Source organism: Ptychodera flava, chromosome 12 (assembly GCF_041260155.1).
Source record: "Ptychodera flava strain L36383 chromosome 12, AS_Pfla_20210202, whole genome shotgun sequence".
In the NCBI taxonomy this organism is placed as follows: domain Eukaryota; kingdom Metazoa; phylum Hemichordata; class Enteropneusta; family Ptychoderidae; genus Ptychodera; species Ptychodera flava.
Genome location: NC_091939.1, coordinates 344,899 through 364,057, shown reverse-complemented (window position 1 = coordinate 364,057; position 19,159 = coordinate 344,899). Strand labels below are relative to the sequence as shown.

At 38.2% G+C, this 19,159-nt stretch overlaps 3 protein-coding genes across 3 annotated transcripts in view; 2 read left to right on the top strand and 1 right to left on the bottom strand.

Annotated features, from left to right (window-relative positions):
- Nucleotides 1-19,159, top strand: part of LOC139144630 (uncharacterized) — a 52,623-nt gene that overhangs the window by 7,261 nt on the left and 26,203 nt on the right. The window contains exons 5-6 of the mRNA XM_070715325.1: nucleotides 85-163; nucleotides 3,429-3,977. Of these exons, the coding sequence (XP_070571426.1) occupies nucleotides 85-163; nucleotides 3,429-3,977 (628 nt within the window). The remainder of the gene's footprint in view (nucleotides 1-84; nucleotides 164-3,428; nucleotides 3,978-19,159) is intronic.
- LOC139145968 (uncharacterized) lies at nucleotides 4,758-11,329 on the top strand. Its single transcript, XM_070717416.1, has 4 exons — nucleotides 4,758-5,036; nucleotides 5,072-5,238; nucleotides 5,584-5,948; nucleotides 10,899-11,329. Exons 1-4 carry the CDS (start codon nucleotides 4,758-4,760, stop codon nucleotides 11,138-11,140), a joined length of 1,053 nt encoding a protein of 350 aa, XP_070573517.1. The 3' UTR covers nucleotides 11,141-11,329.
- Nucleotides 11,417-17,350, bottom strand: LOC139144638 (uncharacterized). Its single transcript, XM_070715342.1, has 5 exons — nucleotides 17,194-17,350; nucleotides 15,023-15,866; nucleotides 14,476-14,786; nucleotides 13,515-13,683; nucleotides 11,417-13,300 (listed from the first exon to the last, which is right to left on the bottom strand). Exons 2-5 carry the CDS (start codon nucleotides 15,317-15,319, stop codon nucleotides 13,070-13,072), a joined length of 1,008 nt encoding a protein of 335 aa, XP_070571443.1. The 5' UTR covers nucleotides 15,320-15,866; nucleotides 17,194-17,350; the 3' UTR covers nucleotides 11,417-13,069.

The window sequence follows — 19,159 nt, the reverse complement described above, 5'->3', positions numbered from 1 at the left end:
ATTTTCTCAAATATGCATATCCCAGTATTTACTTGAAATATCTAAAATTTGTTTTTTAAACTCTCATATTAATCTCGATGACAGAAAGCTTATCACTGTTCCTTACTTAGTGTTACAAGGTATCTGGTGACTGATGTCACATATCAGAGTTTAACCTTCCTTGGTAAGTAACCAGTAGTTACGTAGTGTGCTCCTTGGGGCCAGACATTTAACCTCTCAAATTTTATCTTGATATTTATATTGTTTGCTGGTTTTGTGGACTCATTTTGAAGCTTGTTGAGTGTTTAGGAGTATTACTGGTAGGAGTTCAAACAGGGAACATGGGCCATTAATTTTGAATGTTAAATATTGATAAATTATAGTGAATTTGTGTTTCTCGTACTAGAATTTGCCCATTGATCCTTGATTTATGCTGGATTTTTTTGGGAGAATATTTTGTTAAAAGTTTGAGCATAAGTATAATCCTTATAGTTTTGAAGCAAGCTACTACCTTAAGTACTTCATGGATAATAAAACGTAACTTTTGTAATTCTACAAGTACTGAACATAATATGTATTTCATTATTGTGTACAATATTGGTACATTTTAGTGATGGGAGGTGTTGGTTCTTTCAATTCAAGTACGGATCACCTTGAGAACTCTTGATTGTAGCTTACATTGTACATGAACCATCAAGCATTCTGTGATTTTTACACCGTATATTTCCTCTTGCTGAATTCAGACTGCAAAATGCCAAATTTTGACACTTCAAAATATGAGACAAATTTAATTCTTGTAAAAAGATTCAAAGTTTAGTGGCATTGTGAAATTCATTACGTGACATTTAGGATAGAGAAAGGGAAGCTTTTCTCAGCTTCACAGAATACTGATAATCGATTCTTGTAATCTGAGCAAGGATTACTAATATTGAACAAATTTTATATGTAAGATGAAATAGAGGAGTGTTAGTGTTTTTAGCTCCCATAGCAATGGAAGCTATTCTTATAGGCTAGGGAAATGTCTGTATGTCTGTATGTCTGTATGTCTGTCCGTCAACATCAAAAACTCCAAAACCGCTGTACATTTCATCTTGATATTTGGTGTGTACATGGATGATGGGCTGTAGATGAGATTTTGTTCAAATGAAGTTGTCATTGCCAAAAATATGCAAATTAAGTGAAAAAATGTAAAAACAGTCAAAATTGAAAAAACTCAATAACCACTGAGCAGATTACATGAAAAATTAGCATGTAAGTACTTTGGGCTGACATGAAATGATTGTGCACATCTTGGGTCAGTATCTTGGACTTGCTATTTTTCATGAATTTTTTTGTAATTTTCTCCCATTTTTGGTCAAAAAATCTCCTGCTCTGAAACCACAAGTCCGATTGATTTGAAACTTGGTATGGAAGTGCATAGGAGTGACCTTTCCCAAATTTGGGGTAAATCGTGGTGAAATTTGCATATTTTTAGTTTACACGTCCATAGACTCCCATGTATAAGGCAGATCTCCATAGACTCCCATGTATAAGGCCACGAAAAATAAAAATTTAGTTTCTCATCGTATTCATATTGCAAAAAGGATGCAGTGACACAATTTTTAGTCCCCACGGATGAAGTCCAGTGGGCTTATAGATTGGGTCATGTCCGTCTGTTCGTCCATCCGTGAGTCCATCCGTTCACGCAGATATCTCGGATATTTTGACAAAATGTCATGTGACCTTGATGACCTTTGATCTCAAATATACATATTTGTTCATAACTTAGTAACCACAAGTGCTACCACCCTTCATATATGATATGATGGGACAGCTTATGACGCCACATATTGTACCTCATTAATTATGCACATATCTAATTTTGAGCGAGCCAAGAGCTAGAGGTCTGATTTTTGGTATATAGGGATAACTTAGCAAAACAATTTTTTTGACAAAATGTCACGTGACCTCGGTGACCTTTGACCTCAAATATACATATTTGTCCATAACTCGGTAACCACAAGTGCTACAGCCTTCATGTATGGTATGATGGGACACCTTATGACGCCACATATTGTACCTCATTAATTATGCGCATATCTAATTTTGAGCGAGCCAATAGAGCTAGAGGTCTGATTTTTGGTATATAGGGATAACTTAGCAAAACAATTTTTTTGACAAAATGTCACGTGACCTCGGTGACCTTTGACCTCAAATATACATATTTGTCCATAACTCAGTAACCACAAGTGCTACAGCCTTCATGTATGGTATGATGGACACCTTATGACGCCACATATTGTACCTCATTAATTATGCGCATATCTAATTTTGAGCGAGCCAATAGAGCTAGAGGTCTGATTTTTGGTATATAGGGATAACTTAGCAATACAATTTTTTTGACAAAATGTCACGTGACCTCGGTGACCTTTTACCTAAAATATATGTTTATGTCAATAAATAAGTAACCACAAGTGCTATGTCCTTTGTATTTAGTAGGATGGGAGACCTTATGACAACACATGCTTTACCTCATTAATTATGTACACATCTAATTCTGGGCAAGCGAATAGAGCTAGAGATCTGATTTTTTGGCATATAGGGATTAATTAGCGATGTAATTTTATTTTTCAAAATGTCATGTGACCTCGATGACCTTTGACCTTGATTATACATATATATGCATATTTCAGTAACCACAAGTTCTATACCCTCCAATTTTGATAGGATATTAGACCTTAAGATGTCACATCTTGTACCTCATTTATAATGCGCATATGTATTTCTTGGCTGGCCAATACTGCTAGAGGGCTGATCTTTTTTCCCGATTTAGAACCATAACTTAGACATGCCTCATGTGTTTCAAATTGGGAACAAGGACATAGACCTATGTGCCCATAGATCTCAACATATACACTCCAGTGATACTTCTTAATGACCACATTTTCCTGCCCCATCAAGACTAATACTCCTATTACAAGTGGGGACTATGTCATTGTAAATGACTTGTTGAGGTAATGGTTGTATCACAGTATTCGATATATCTAATTCTGTATTTTTTCCATTTTATATTCTGAATAATTACATTAAACATATTTCACTGTCTCCAGTACATTTCATTTAAGTATTTTCACTTCATGCACTTTATCCCTTTCACACATGTTCAAATATCTGACCAGAGAACAACACTAAATAGTCCAGGATGGGAGCTACAGTGTCATTGACGCTATTTTTGTTAAGGCTGGTACCCTGTAAGTTTTACCTGATGTTCCCCTGTCATGTTGCTTGAGTTCCCCCTGTCTATCATGTAATCCCATTAGGGGACAACAGGAATGGTACAGGTATATTCCCATATCATCTACCTATCTCTCTAACTTTTGCAAAACCACTGTAAAGTATACATTTATGTTGGCACAGAATGATACATTATTGACACAGAAAATGCCATTTATATGCACATACTATTACAGAATTGGATGAACAGCTCACCAAGCATGGCACACTAACTCCTCCCATCACAGTGATCAATGAAACTCTAAGTTTACAAGCCAGAAGTTTACTCCCACTCCAAACCAGTGAACAACAACAACTCACAGATTCTGACATCAGATACTTGGCATTAGCACAGCCCTCAGTTCAGTCTTTACAAAGTCAACTAGATATTGCCTTGAAAGAAAAGTCTAAATTCCAGACAGCTTTAACAGAAAAGATAATTCTGGAAACCCAGTTAGCTGAAGCACTGAATGAAAAGTCACAATTAGAAAAGCAGTGTCAGGAGTACAAGCAGCAATATCAGATTGCTGAAAACAAAGTCACTGCACAGCTCAGTGAAATTCACAATCTGAGAGAAAGATCTGGAAACTTTCAAAGTGAGATGGAGAAAAAAGACAAACTTATAAATGAACTGAGGACAAAACTAGAACAAGTATCTGATGAACAATCTGATATTGAACTGCAGAAGAAAGTTGCAGAAAGTCAACTTGGTGAACATGTTATTGTCTCTGAAACGGAATACAAAGGTGAGTAAACATACAAGTACATGTACATGTACAATTTGAACGACAATGCAGCTGCACATTTGAGCTTCAAATAGCTATTATACCCCCCTCCCCCCGGTACTGTAGAGTTTGAGTTCATAGAAATATGTGGGGCTTACTGTTAATTGGCAAAAGTCTGTTTGTATGTACCAGTCTATCTGAATTTGAGAGCACATATGTGCTTTTAACCTTCAGTATGTTGTCTAAAATACATCAATGTTTGAAAATTATGGTAGATTTGAAGACACTGTAAAGAACCTTTGTGAAAAACTTTGGCTTCGTCAATTCAATGCCGGCCAACAGCCATATAGTAGACTTTTAGGTACAGTATACACAGTCACCTCTCATTACCCCATAGTCATAGAAATTGGAAGCTGCTAATTTAGAAATAGACTGAAAGATTCCGTCGCGTGCGGGCGCTCCGGCGCACTGCGACCTACGACCCTTTACCACGACTGAAGGCACACTGTTGAAATCCTGTTCTCCAACAAAATTTTGTTGGAACCAATCGTATTACAGAAACGAGTCAATTGACAGTATGTAGGGTAACAAGACCACCCACATCGCTCACTCAGTGCGTGATCGTAATTAGCATATTCAAAACTGTCGCCCGGCTTTTGTCCCGCCTATATCACGTCTCGTTTGTCAACAAACACAACTTGGTAATCCCAACGTGTTTTCTCAAACTCAAAGTATTGAAAATCGAACAGCCGAAGCTATACTCGCGTTGACGTCCGTGTCTAGCATTCCAATCCGATCATTATGGCCGAACAATCGCCTACTCGCATTGCCGAGGCAGTCAGTAAATGTTCTGATGTATATGATATTATGTTGAAAATAGAGCAAAGAGACGCCCTCGAGAGTTTTTGCGGCGGCCGAGATGTGTTCGCTATTTTACCAACAGGGTATGGGAAATCTATGATCTACACGCTGGCACCCAAAGTTATGGACACACTGAAGGACTGTTCAGGATCGATCGTTCTGGTGATTTCGCCCCTGATTGCACTCATGAAGATCAAGTGCAGAAGTGCAGCGAAATGGGTGTGAAGGCGGCTTTGATCGGTTCAGATCTCTGAAACGGCGTACGTACGAAGGAACAAATTGTGCGTGGTAAATTCCAGGTGGTGTTCAGTTCACCAGAGGCTATCATGACGAGAGAGTGGCGGAGATTACTCAGTAGCGATGTCTATCAAGAAAATCTTGTTGGAATTGCCATCGACGAAGCACACTGTGTTTATCAATGGTAAGTTTCGTGAATTTTCGCCTCGTCTGTCAAGGTACCGGGTCTCCCTTTGTGGCGACGCGACGTCCCGGTCCTGAGACAATGTTGTACCTTCTGTGACAGTGCGTCCATGTGAACGACACACAGTGCATCGTCTCTCCACTCACGGGACGATGCACATTGCGATATTTCGGTTCCGATGTTTCAGTTGTTAAAATAGAGATACTTTTGCCGCGGAGAAACACATACCATGACGATTACAAGGTCATCATTCAGTTGCCCCTCTTTCGTTTCTCTTTCACAGTCAAACTGCATGTTAACATTTAACTCATATACATAATTCGTTGTTTTTTTTTTTTTATTCAGGGGACACGACTTCAGAAGAGAGTATGCCCGTCTGAAAGAGCTCAGATCAATCGCAAGCAAGGTACCAATTTTGGCACTTACGGCTACGGCTCCTCCGAAATTTCGGTCAGTTATCATCAATCACCTTGGAATGACAGATATTCAAGTTATCGAGGCCGTGTTGAACCGACCAAATATATTTTACGCCGTCAAAGAAAGCAATGACATTACTCAGAGTTTTCGGTGGTTAATCGATGATATTCGAGAGCAGTCAGAAAAAACTCAGAAATCCATCGTTTATTGTAGAAGTATAAAATCGTGCGGCACTTTGTACCGTCATTTTTTGAATGAGCTTGGAAGTAGAGCGTACATCAATAATGAGAAATGTTAGGAAAATCGTTTGATAACAATGTACCACCGTGCAACTCATGACAAGAACAAGGAACGCGTGTTAACAGAATTTACACGTGACAAGCGGGGTTTGTAATGTTCAGAATGGCCAAATTGAAAGGCATACACCCATACATACAGTAACGGGAGCTAACACGACGATGACAGAGCACTGACTGTCCGATTTATTCATTTTCTCTTTTAAATACACACAATACAGATACAGGTGCAAAATACACAGGTGCAGTGCCAATACTAGATGCAACAAAGTAACATATGTATAGAATGTACAGGTCACTACATTCCTTCCTACCTTAGAATAAACATACAAACAATCCAGCTTAAATTATATATGACCTAACAAAAAAAAATCAGCAGATGCCATTGCAATCCAAGATTTGAATAAACAGACACAAATTCATACTCTAATCAACATATCAGTTCATATTCGGGCATTTTAATAATAGAGGAAATCTTCTCTGATATTAGGTTTCCTCGTACGTGTTGATCTCCTCAGTGTCTGTGGTTGCTTGCTGTGTGCAGTTTGTGAAGAATCTGTGTCAACACTAGGTGTGTCACTTTGTGAAGGTGTCTGTGTGTGTTGCTTCATTTTCATTTCATTCATGAGCATTTCTAATTCTTCGTCTTCATCATATTCGTTTATATCAGAATTTTCAATTTCTGGACCATGGTACACTTTGAAGAAAGATTTATCTCTGGTTACACTTTTGCCAAGTTTATTTGTAGCTGTCACCATACTACCTTTAGAACGTGAAACACGAAATATATCTTTCCTGTACCTTGGTGCATATTTTGTACGTTTCGAGTTTCTCACTAACACCTTCTCCCCTTCTGAAAACGATCTGTGTTTCACTCTGCCTTGTTTATCATGATACAGTTTGTTTTTACCCATGCTGCGATTATGTTTTTTTGGATAAACGCATCATGTTTATGTACAGAGTTATCAATAAAAGGTAATTTGCTCTTAATTTTACGGTTGAACATTACCTCAGCAGGGTTTCTGCCAGTTGACGGATGATGAGGAGGGTTGAACGGTAATTCAGTAGGAATTTCCGCATTTCAATCTTCCAATTTTTCCGTTCAATTAGAGAACAACGAATTACCTTGCCCAAATTTTTCATGAAGTTTTCTGCTAGACCATTTGCCCTTGCATATTCTGGGGTAATTTTCTGATGTTTGCAACCAGAATTTCTAGAGTAAAATGCAAATTCATTCGAATTGAAAGGGGGCCCATTGTCACTTTTGAGTTTAGAAGGGTATCCGTAAGATGTGAAAATACGGTCAAGTTTTGGTATGACTGACGCGGAACTTGTCGAGTTAGTAACTTCAACTTCAGGAAAACGTGAATACTCATCTATAACTACAACAAGATATTCGCCGTTGGGTAAAGGACCATACATATCTGTAGCAAGAGATGACCAAACTTCGCTTGGTAGTTTTGTTGGTTTCAATGGTTCTTGTATAGTTGTGTCAACATTAAGTTGGCAAGCATAGCAATCAGATATCACCGATTTTACAAGAGAATTCATTGCGGGAAACCAAACTTTTTCTCTCATAAGTGCTGTAGTTTTAGATGATCCTAAATGACCTTCATGCGCAGTTGAAACCATTTGAGATTGAAGTGATAAAGGGACAACAATTTTAGATCCCCTCAAAAGTATTCCGTCGGAAAAGGATAACTCATCTTTGATCTGTTTATATATCGTCACAGATTCTTTATTTACATTAGCAGGTATTTTGTGCCAAGCATTATTTTGCAAACATTGGGCAACAAACATTAGTATTTCATCATTCTGAGTAGCGTTACGTATTTCATCTAAGGTTACAGCACGAGGTTTTGAGTGATGTTGCACAAACGAAATATACTGATCAGTATAGGTTGCGTCACGAGATTTAAATTCACCAGGGTGGCGTGATAGATAATCACTAGGATTTTTCGTTCCCTCTATATATTGAACTTTGAATCTAAATCTCTGGGCTTTAATTACCCACCTTTCAATACGCGTTGACATTTTATTGTATTCTTGACTATTAAATATTCGAACAAGTGGTTTGTGATCTGTTTCCACAACAAATTCAGGCGATCCATCCAAATATAAACGATGATAATCTAAACCCCAGGAAATTGCTAAGGCTTCTCGTTCCAGTTGGCTATAACGTTTTTCGGTTTCTGATAATGACCTACTGGCACAACTGATAAGCGTATCATTTTGATGCAAAATAGCACCAATACCGACGGGACTTGCATCAACGGTAAGAGTTGTGGGTTTATTTATATCAAAATTACCCTAGGTTGTGTCAGAGCATATTGCACTCTTTATACTTTCAAATGAAGTTTCTAGAGAATCACCCCAAATGAATGGAACACCTTTTTTTGTAAGGCTTCTAATTGGCTCTGACAGAGTGCTAAATTGGGGCACCATCATAGAAGGCAAACCCAACATACCCAGAAATGAACGAACTTCGGAAATATTCTCGGGGCGTTTTAGTTCACGGATTGTTTTGATTCGTTTTCATTACAATGCATTCCATTTCTATCGAATGTGAATCCAAAGAATATTATTTCTGGAACTGAAAACACGCATTTGACAAACCGAGAGTCAAGCCATATTCAGCCAAACGAGACAAACATGCATGGAGTGCTTTGTCATGCACCTCCTGATCTACACCATGAATAATTATATCATCAGCAATACTTTCAACATCTGGAATATCTTGTAAAATTAGCAACATTTCGTTTTGGCAAATTTCAGCTGCCGAATTGATACCAAAAGGAAGACGTTTATATCGTCGAAGCCCAACGTGAGTACTGATTGTCGTAATATCCATCGAGATTCTTGATCAAGTACAAATTGTAAATAGTGCTTATTAGCATCCAATTTACTGAATACAGTGGAACCATGAAGTTTTGTACGAATTTCTTGTACAGTTGGAGTAACATGGCGTTCCCTTTGGATAGCCATATTTGGAGCTCGATAATCACCGCATATTCTTACTTTATCAGTACCAGATTTTGGAACAATGACAATTGGACTCACCCAGGGTGTTGGGCCATCAATTTTTTCCAAAATATCAGCATCTTCCAATGATTTTATCTCTGCCTCAACTTTTTTGCGCAAATGGTATGGAACACGTCTATGATTCTGGGTAATAGGTTTGACATTTTCATCAATATGAAGTTTAATTTGTTTGCCATTATATTTCCCCATACCTGTGAAAACTTGGGCGTGATCACGTATTATTCTTTGTACAGTTTCTGGACAATTTGGCATTTCTAGAGCAGCCGATTTTGAATCTTTCGTAACAGCTGACTGGTCTGTGTCTGATAAATTGGTTTGTTTGTGTGGTTGTGTGTGACTTGTGTTTGGAACCCTCTCAGATACTGAAACACTATTTGACTGATGGGAGTTAATTTGTATAAAGCCAAGAAGACTTGCGGAAGGATATCCTAAAATTGAGGAGTCTTTAGTATCGGCAACAATGAAATCCAAAGTTTCGAAACAATTTCCCATGTCAATCTTGGCTTTTACAAGACCCATTACATTAACCTTTTGTTGTTTGCCATAGGTGAATAAATTCTTATTGATTGGTTCAAGAGTTACAGAATTACTTAATGCTTGAAAATCACTCTTATTCAAAACATTACAAGTAGCACCTGAATCTAACATCAAATCTATACATTTACCATTTATGGAAAGATTTGCAAATGGAAGCTTGCCACCATATCTTTCATAAACTTGGATATTAAACAGGAAATCACTACTGGTATCTGAACTATCATCTTTGACATTTTTAACACACACTGTATCGACAACATTTCGCTTGTATGGAAGCTTACTACTTTTCTTTTCATTAATGTTTTTCAGTTTACGGCAACAAGATTTGAAATGTCCACTCTTATGACAATAGTGGCATTGCTTACCCTTTGCTGGGCAGACACCTTGATGTGGATATTTACCGCCACAAAAGTAACAACTTGAAGAGATTTTTTCAAATCTTGAGCTTGTCGATTTTTCTTATAACCACCACGTTGTGTCTGACGTTGTCGGCTGGATGGAGTGTGGGCAGTTTTGTTCACAGTGTCCGGCAACTGCAAATGTTCTATACCATGTGCTTCCCGTTCAGAGATTTCCAATGACCTTGCCAGTGATACAATTTGGTCGAGAGTCATGTCTTGTTGTAGAGCTTTTCTGCAAACCTTCTTGTTTCTTCCCCCTTGGATAATTTGGTGCTTTATTTCAGCGTCCGTCATAGCTTGGTTAGTGAAGCCACAATTAACAGCCAGTTTCTTCAGACGAGTCACAAATGTGTCATGTTGTACAGTGCGTCGAAATTGAAAAATTTCGTATTCAGTATTCTTTTTAGGTAGAAAGTAGTCATCCAAAGCCTTCACTATCTTTTTATAGTTATCATCATATTGGGCATCAGTAGGCATTACAAGGGTTTCAGAAATATCGAATAAATCTTCACCACCTCTGTCTAGAAGTAATGCTTTCTTTTGGTCAGGGTCCGTAATCTTCCATGCAGTGCAGCTGTTTTCAAAACGGGCCAACCAACGCTTCCATCTTGGTGCTAATGTAGCAGAGTCAGTGTGGATATCCAACGGAGACATTTGTGAAAAAAGAAAACCAGCCTCACCTGCCATTTTGAACTAACGAGAGTGTCTACTTGATAAACTATAGGGTTGGAGTCTTGCTATGACTCGGCAAAATCCTCGTCGCCAATGTAATGTTCAGAATGGCCAAGTTGAAAGGCATACACCCATACATACAGTAACGGGAGCTAACACGACGATGACAGAGCACTGACTGTCCGATTTATTCATTTTCTCTTTTAAATACACACAATACAGATACAGGTGCAAAATACACAGGTGCAGTGCCAATACTAGATGCAACAAATTAACATATGTATAGAATGTACAGGTCACTACAGGGTTGTACGAGTAGTTTTCGCTGCAGTGGCCTTTGGTATGGGTGTCGATGTAGCAGATGTTAGTCTAGTGATTCACTGGGGGGCAGCACGCTCTTTTGATGGATTCTGCCAAGAAAGTGGTAGGGCAGGAAGGAAAGCTTCCATTCAAGCATATTCAATCATTTATTTCCATGGAAATAACATCTCAACAAAGTCAACTGACACAGCTATATGCAACAATACTGTAAATTGAGTTCTTGCAAGAAACATTATTGTAAATTATTTCAATGGGAGTGCTGGTATCACACATACAGACACTCTGAGTGTCACACCCTGTAAATGCTGTGATATTTGTAGACAAAAGTGTAATTGTTGTGATTGTTTACAAGTCACATGTCTAGACTATAGTATTGATAGTGATGACGAATCACTAGAGGGAGATACTGCTTCTGATGAATTGTTTGCACAGGATACACAGTTGGATGTAAACCAGATTAGCAATATAAAAGTACAGCTTTATGAGTATCGCTTGCAACTGCTGGAGAAATCAATGCTATATGATGAAGAAATTGGCAGTTCATATTCATTATTTTCAAATGTTGAGCTGGTTACTGGCATGAGCCATAGTCTAATTGAAGATATAGTGGCAGCTGCTCATCATATATTCAGCACAGATGATGTTTTAACAGAATTTCCTTTCCTTGACATACAACAAGCTGAGATAATTGTAAATATTATTGAGAGTGTTAAGTTATCTGTGATATGAAAATGTCTGCTTACAGTCTGTTGCTCTGTGCTCACTGGATTTGAAATGTATATATATTGCACAGAATCATTAAAACGTATAAAATAAAGTACATGGTTCATTGTTATTATTTTCTGTTTGACATTAGCTGGCAGTTTGTATCACTTTCATTCACCTGTTAGGTCCAGCTTAACTGTATATTTTTCACGTTATCCCGATGGTGATATGAAGAGCAGTTTCTCTCTAAAATCAAATCATTTTACAAATAAGAGTACACAGAATGCTTAGAATAAGTGAGCTCTTGACGCTTTCCAAAGGCTATCATAAAATAGGTGATGGAAAATGTTTTACAATATAAATTCTTCAAGTTCGGTGATTTTCTGTTTTCATTTTGGCATAAATTTGACAGTAGTACCATGCTGATTTGGTTTTGTATTTACAGAAATTGTCTTTTATACAGATCTTCTTTGTGCTTTTTAAGCCATTTGTGTAAATCCACAACATTTAATTCTGATAGCTTCCCTGTGAGGGAATCCAGGAAATTGCAAATGGTATCTGCCTGGTTGAATTCAAAAGCCTCTGCTTTTGTTAGGACATCCACGACTGTCCTGAGGTCTGCTTCATCTCCAGGCTTTGTATGTTCTCCACTCTGTCTGTGTATATCTGTACAATCATCATAGGCAATTTCTATATCAGCCACAGCTTTCAGAGTTGTACCAATCCTCTTCACTGATGCTTCTGTCATGTTTGGACCCAGTCTTTGTAGTCTTGCCTTGGCATCCTTGTTGAGAAATTCCATGGCTAGGTCATCTGGTATGTTGTTACCGATACCACCATGTAGATTCACGGTTCTATTCCAGGTCAGGTTTGCTGCCATTCTTGGTGTCATCAATGCATTTACCTGGGCCAGTAGTCACACTGCTTCAACACTGTACTTAGTATGGTTGTACAGCTTGAAGTACAGCAAAAGGAACTTCAGTATCGCAGTCTCCTTTCTCCGTCATTTTCTCTGGTGCTGTCTTTTAGGGCTGCATCCAATAGTGACATTCTCAAGTAACTGCAGTGATAGTTGAATACACAATCATCAGCTTCTGATTTTTTTGTTCATGGAGTGTTCTGTCTGGTCGCAAGTTGTGTCATCAACCACTGGTGGTACTTGGTTTTGTTCTTGTTGCGTGGTACTGCCACTGGTGTCATTCTCTGGCCTGTGAAGATGTCGATACATACATGTGGCTCTATGGTCTGCAAGACGTTTACCATTTTTCTTGTAAACTTTACCACAGCCGGGGTATCCGCATTTATAGCCTGGTGTAGCTGTATCAGTACCTGCGTCATTGCAGAGTTCTTCAGGGTGAAATGTGCTGAACACATAGTTATCCAAGATGGCCAGTGCGATTGACATGAGATAGTCTTTCTTGTCCTTCAGAGTGAAAATTTCTATTCCTCGTGGAATGCTCTTGGCCGCTCGTCTTTATCAACTATATGGAGCTGTTGCATTGCTGCTGCTATTATATGACCGCGTAGAACAATATCATTGAAGTCTCTGACTGAATTGATGTCATTGTGTACACCTTTAATTACATTTCTTCTGTCAAGTTTGTTGCGAAGGTGGTACAAAGTGCCTTCATCTCCTGCTGAACTGGTGCTGTAAAATTCTGACCAAATTGTCTGTAAGAGATAAAATATTTCATTTTGCAAAAGTGTGTAAATAAATTAATTAAAGTACATATTAAGATGGATCACACTGTATAACTTGCAAAATAAATGGTGTTTCCTAACAATAATATTGACAGGATGAGTTCAAGTGAAAGTCAATTTAAAATGTTCTTTTTATAACAAATAATTTCTTATTTCAAGTATTAAAAGCATTACATGAATGTACCTGTAGGAAAATCTGATCAGCATGCCAGTCAGCAATTCTCATTTCCAAACCCTCTAATCTGTCCTCAGGGGTCTGTCCATCCGCCAAGGCTGCAACACCGTTCACAGCTCTCTCCACACTCAGTTGATCACCGGTACAGAAAATTCTCTTCAGTTTAGTAGCACTTTCCCTGTGTTGTAAAATAACAGATAAGGACATTTATTTTGATGAAGTACAATGCCAAAATATCCATTGACTTCCACCTTTACCCTAAAAGTTGTTGATCGAAAGAAAATGTTAGAGAAAAGATTGTCTTCTCACAAATATTACATACTTTGTGATTGAATTTGTTTGATTTTTTTAGGAAGCATGGCAAGACAATACTTAAAGCCCTAGCAATGCTGATGTATTGCCATTTTATCATCAGTTTTTTTCATTGTTTGAACTCCAGTTTCATGTTCAACTCCCAAAATACCATGAAATTTTAGCTTCTCAACACAGCAGTTATGTGTACAATCAGCAATATTATTGTTTAAATTGAATTTTATTCTAGACTTGAATTCATTTTTTAACAATAACATTAGCCACTTTTCATATACACGTTCTGTTGAGATAGTGTGCATTCTATCATGCTACAGGAAGTAAAACCAGAATCTGCAGTTGATACAATGAACAAAAATATGGATAAAATAACCTATAATCAGCATTACCTGTGCTTTAATGCTTTGAGTGCCAAAGTCAACTTTTTTTTGCCTTTATAGAAAATGACATAGCCAGCAACTTTTTTCAGATCTAGCAAGTTTTTTCAGATTTTCCCCAAAATTTTTGGTCAAAAAAGTGTATTTATTGAAATGTTATGTCCATTTGGTCCAAAATTATCAAAAAATGACAGAAAAATTCATAAATATTGGTAAAATGTTACACCGAAATTTGGTGGGAAAGTTACAGCACTCAAAGGGTTAATACATAAAATACTACCAACCTGACTTCATTAACACTTGATGACAATGTGCTTCTCTCCTGTCTTAGTTCACTTGGAGGATTGTTACTCTTGTTATGTTGTGAAGCAGTTGATACAGCTAACAAGTCTGAATCATCAACTGCAGTGGCAGTGGCAGTGGCACTATCATGTCTGTCTCTGACATTTTCATCACCATCCACCAGCTCAGCATCATCATTGTATGTATCTCTGGTATTACTTGATGCGCCAGGGACATACTGATGGAGAAAGCGAAGAACATCAATGCATTCCTCAGTGATGCATTCATTTTTCATTAGAATGCCCAGTGGAACCTAAGGAAATAAATAACATTGATAAGAAAATTATATTAATTTTTTCTGAATTTCACATATTTGCACACAAGAGATTTTCAGTTTTCTTTAGGCTATTAGTTAATAAAATTAAAGTTAAAAATTCACAATGCACATAGGTGCTTTGCACAGTTTTGAACAGTCTCAATGTTAACAAAATGCCTGTACATGGTCAAATCTCTTATTTTGATTGTATGATTGAAAAACCAAAACTTTACCAGTTCAGACTTTTCCTTTGATTCATCTGAATACTTGTGAGGTATGTGGTCATCAATAGCTTCTTTAAAGTGGGTCTGAAAGAATTTCATATCACTGACAAGCATACGGCAGATAAGCATGGCAAAATCTGATCTCAAGGCAGTTGTATCTTCAGCTGTCGGCAAAAATGCAGAATTCTTTAAAGTTAGAATATCAGCAACTGGATTGTCATCTGGTAAATGTTCACAGTTTATTCTGTCTCGAACGGCGTATGTGTTAAGAAAATGATAGCTCTGATTTCTTTTCTCTGATGTCATATGTCTGGTCTTCTTATGTAGATCAAGGTTGTCAAAGACAACAGAATAGCCAGGTTGGAGATCACCAGCATACTTGTCTTCACTTCCTGTAGCTCTACTAGAGATATCTTGAAGCTTGGCTGGGTGACAATTAACTTCATGATGTAGTGAGCCAGTGTTGTTCTTTTCACCAGTGGCTGGCTTTACTTGATTTTTTCTCTGATGTCACAGCCTGGCTCTGGACCTTTGCATCCCTGTCAGTCTCTGCATCCCCTTCATAGCACTCCACCGTTTTATCTCCACTGGCAGTGGTAGGTTGGCTTACATCAGTGCATGATGGCAGCTGCCCAACTTCAATAATAGCATCAGTCTGAACTACATGTCTGGTGGTCTCTTCTACCGGTATATCTTCATTGTTGTTTGGATCTTGAACAGCCAACTCATTGGCTTCCACTGCAGATTTCCAACAGTGTACAGGTCTGTCATACACTGCAGAAAACGCATCCAGCTTGCACAGAGTACGACGGTAAGACATGCAAAGACCAATGCTATTGAATCGCTTGTAGACCTATATTTAAGGAAAAATAAAATATGTATGGTATCAAAGGGAACATAAGTTTTAAAGACCTTTCTAGAAATGACAGCCTTGATGATATTTGATAATTTTGTGTAATTGCTAAGTTACATAAAATATACACAAAATCATTCTTCAGTCCCAAATCACATTTTGTCCGCTGTTACAAAAAATATTTTTCTTTAACGCCGACAAATTTAATTTTGCTACATTGAAAATTTTAAACATCAATTCAGGGCTCGAAATAATACCTGTCTGCCTGTCCCGGACAAGTGAAATTGGCCTGGGACAAGCAGTTTTGAAAAGTACTTGTCCAAGTGGACAGGTAGGTTTTTCAGCCTGCAACCAGTATTTCAACCTATTGACTACAGCAAATATTCACAAGTTTAATTTTATATAATCAGCGTTTCCGTTACAATTTCAAAACTTGCGTATGATTTTACGCAACTTGGTTTTTATTTGCGTAAAATGTATCAACAACGCGTACCGTGTCGGAATCGGTATTGCAAGTGAGTTGGGCAGTCTTTTCTGTCGAACTTGGGGGTTTCCTTTAATGCGCATGCTGTATTAACAAAAAACAATAACGTGGGGGGCTTCAAGGTATAGCAGCTGAACGCTTGCAATGCCGTGATGCATGTCTCGTCGTACCCTTGAGCGTTTATGTTCAAAGAAAATACTTTCTCACAATGAAATTAGTGATTTCAAAGGGCCAACCAAAAGCAGATACTGATCAAAGTCAAGCGGGACCTCTCAAGAATGCAACCCGTAAACATTTTCCAAATAACATGCGACGTAATGACCATGATTAACTGTATTGTGTTACCACCAACATAGACTCGATGGATTCTCGAATTTTTTGCATCTGTAGTGTCTTTGTCTGTACAGAACTGATTGACATGATGCTTTGTGATGATGAAATACAATGTTTCATAAAGAGTTGCGGTCCGCTAAAGTCTAAAATGTTGCAATATCATGATAAATGTCACTTGCAAGCAGGTGCATATGTTCTATTTTTGTCCTGCATTGAAACCACGTTCAGGCAATGTAGTGCGGGCCAAGTACGTCGTGTCATGGGGCGGCATTTCTCAATGCGTATTAGTTTACGCAGTCATGATTTTTTTTGCGTATTTCAGAACTATTTTGCGTAAAATACGCATGATTTTGCGTTAACGGATACCTTTTACAATTTTGAAAATCATTATTTGGATATTTACCTGTCAGAAAAAAGTAAAAGAAAATTCGATAATATCTAATCACCATTTACAAGAGGCAGCCATATTTCGAGCCCTGCAATTATCATATGAGAGAGAATATTGCTTACCATGGTATCACAATTAGAACCAGCTAAGATGAGACTGTTCATGTATTGAGCAGCATTCATTTTGGGACATCGCTGAACAATAGCAAGCTGCCTGCCATGGCAACTTTGTTTTGCTTCTTTGCCATTGTTACAGTGTCTCCAAGAGATGCTCTTTTTGATACACCTAAAATCAATTATACGTAGCCATGGGTGTACAACTTACAAGAGAAATTATGTCTATGTGTTAACCTACTCCGTTTTAGCATCGTCCGAGCACATATTGCAAATTAAACTCACCTGAACAGAACCAGGTTCGGTCTTGTCTTCATTCGTGTCATTTCCAAACAGTCTCACGGGTGTTCGCCTGCAAAGCATGTTTTCCTTTACAGTTGATTTTGGCCGTTTTGAATCGGGAAACATGACAGACGGTGATGTCATCCGGGGCATGCGTTTCGTACGATGTGTCACATTAGGCAAAATACCGTTGCGCGATTTTATGTCTGACTCCAGGGCATCAAGTTTTGCTCTTCCAGCGTACAAACTCATGACGTTGTCGTAGCATTTTTTACAAAGGCAGGCCCCGCTGTGATGTCTAGACGTCAGTTCCACTGTAAAGAGTTGCTTCAGTTTCTCGGCGATGTCGGTCGTTTTCAAAAAGATCGACCTTTTCTTCCGAGAGTCTACTGTCTCCCCGCAGACTGCACATTCTGCTGCACTCAGGGAGAAAGACGCTATGGAGGTTTTTATAGGCGTCAATTTTAATTGAGCCATACAGACAACTGTATCTCTCTGACATGCGGCTAGCTTTACACACACGTGTCGTTGTTTTCATTTGCCAAGTAGAGCGCTTATGCAATGTCGGCGCTGCCGACGCAGTTGATTGACATTGTTGTCTTGACTACCGCGTGCTCATTATGCACGTAAACAGCCCACGTGAACAATATTCAAATTACACTACCATGATTTACATATTTGAAATCTGTGAAGTCTGTGAAGTCAGTTGTGGGCGGTACTTTTTTTCTCTGAGTTTGCCGCGGCCAAGTACAGTGTACCTTCAGTTTTGGTAAAGGGTCGTAGGTCGCAGTGCGCCGGAGCGCCCGCACGCGACGGAATCTTTCAGTCTAATTTAGAAAGAAATTTTTGGTAACATTGGAAAGTGTACTTCTATCTAGTACCTGAAAATATTGCACTGCTTGTTTTAAATGTTTATGGGATTATCAATTTACAAATATAGTGAAATTTCCTCTTTTGTTGACTCAATCATTGATCACGATTTGAGGTCACGTACTGGTACACATTTCTGATGTGTAACTATCACATACATGACGTGTGCAAGGAGCTAGAAGGTTAGGGATTACTGAGCATGTGCAAAAGTGCAAAATGGAGTCAAAGTAGTTCATTAGTGTGCACAATGTATATTTTTTTAAAGGAATTGTGAAATATTGTCAATCTTGCATAACATCACAGTATCGTATCCAATCTCACTGTAATGTGAGAAAAATATGAGTCTACAGCCAGAACATAGGAGTGATGTGTATTGAAAGGAGTCGAATCAGGCTCGCCATCTCAGTTAATTTATTGCATTGTGTTAAGTTTGCATTTTTTTCCAGGCTCTGTTTACGTCTGCTATTCGTGTCATTAATTACAAAATCGTAATTAAATATGCAGAAACAAGCAAGGGCAAGTTCACCGTTTGGCAAAGTCCAGATCAATGCAGCATGCAGCAGGGCCCAGACTAGACAACCGGCAATTTTTAATCAACCTTCCGATGAACTGCATCTTGTCAGTTTCAGGGTTGGGACCTTCTTCAGTTTGTATGCTTGGGTAAATAAGGAAAAGCATTCTATGCTCAAATCATGCTCTAAAATGTCCTCTTCCACTAGAAATGTCAACAATGAGATTAGCCAATTTATTGGCGTTAAATCAAAACATGGGTTGGTGGTCATATTAGCTCAGAATATTTCCATGCATCAGTTTCTGACTAGAC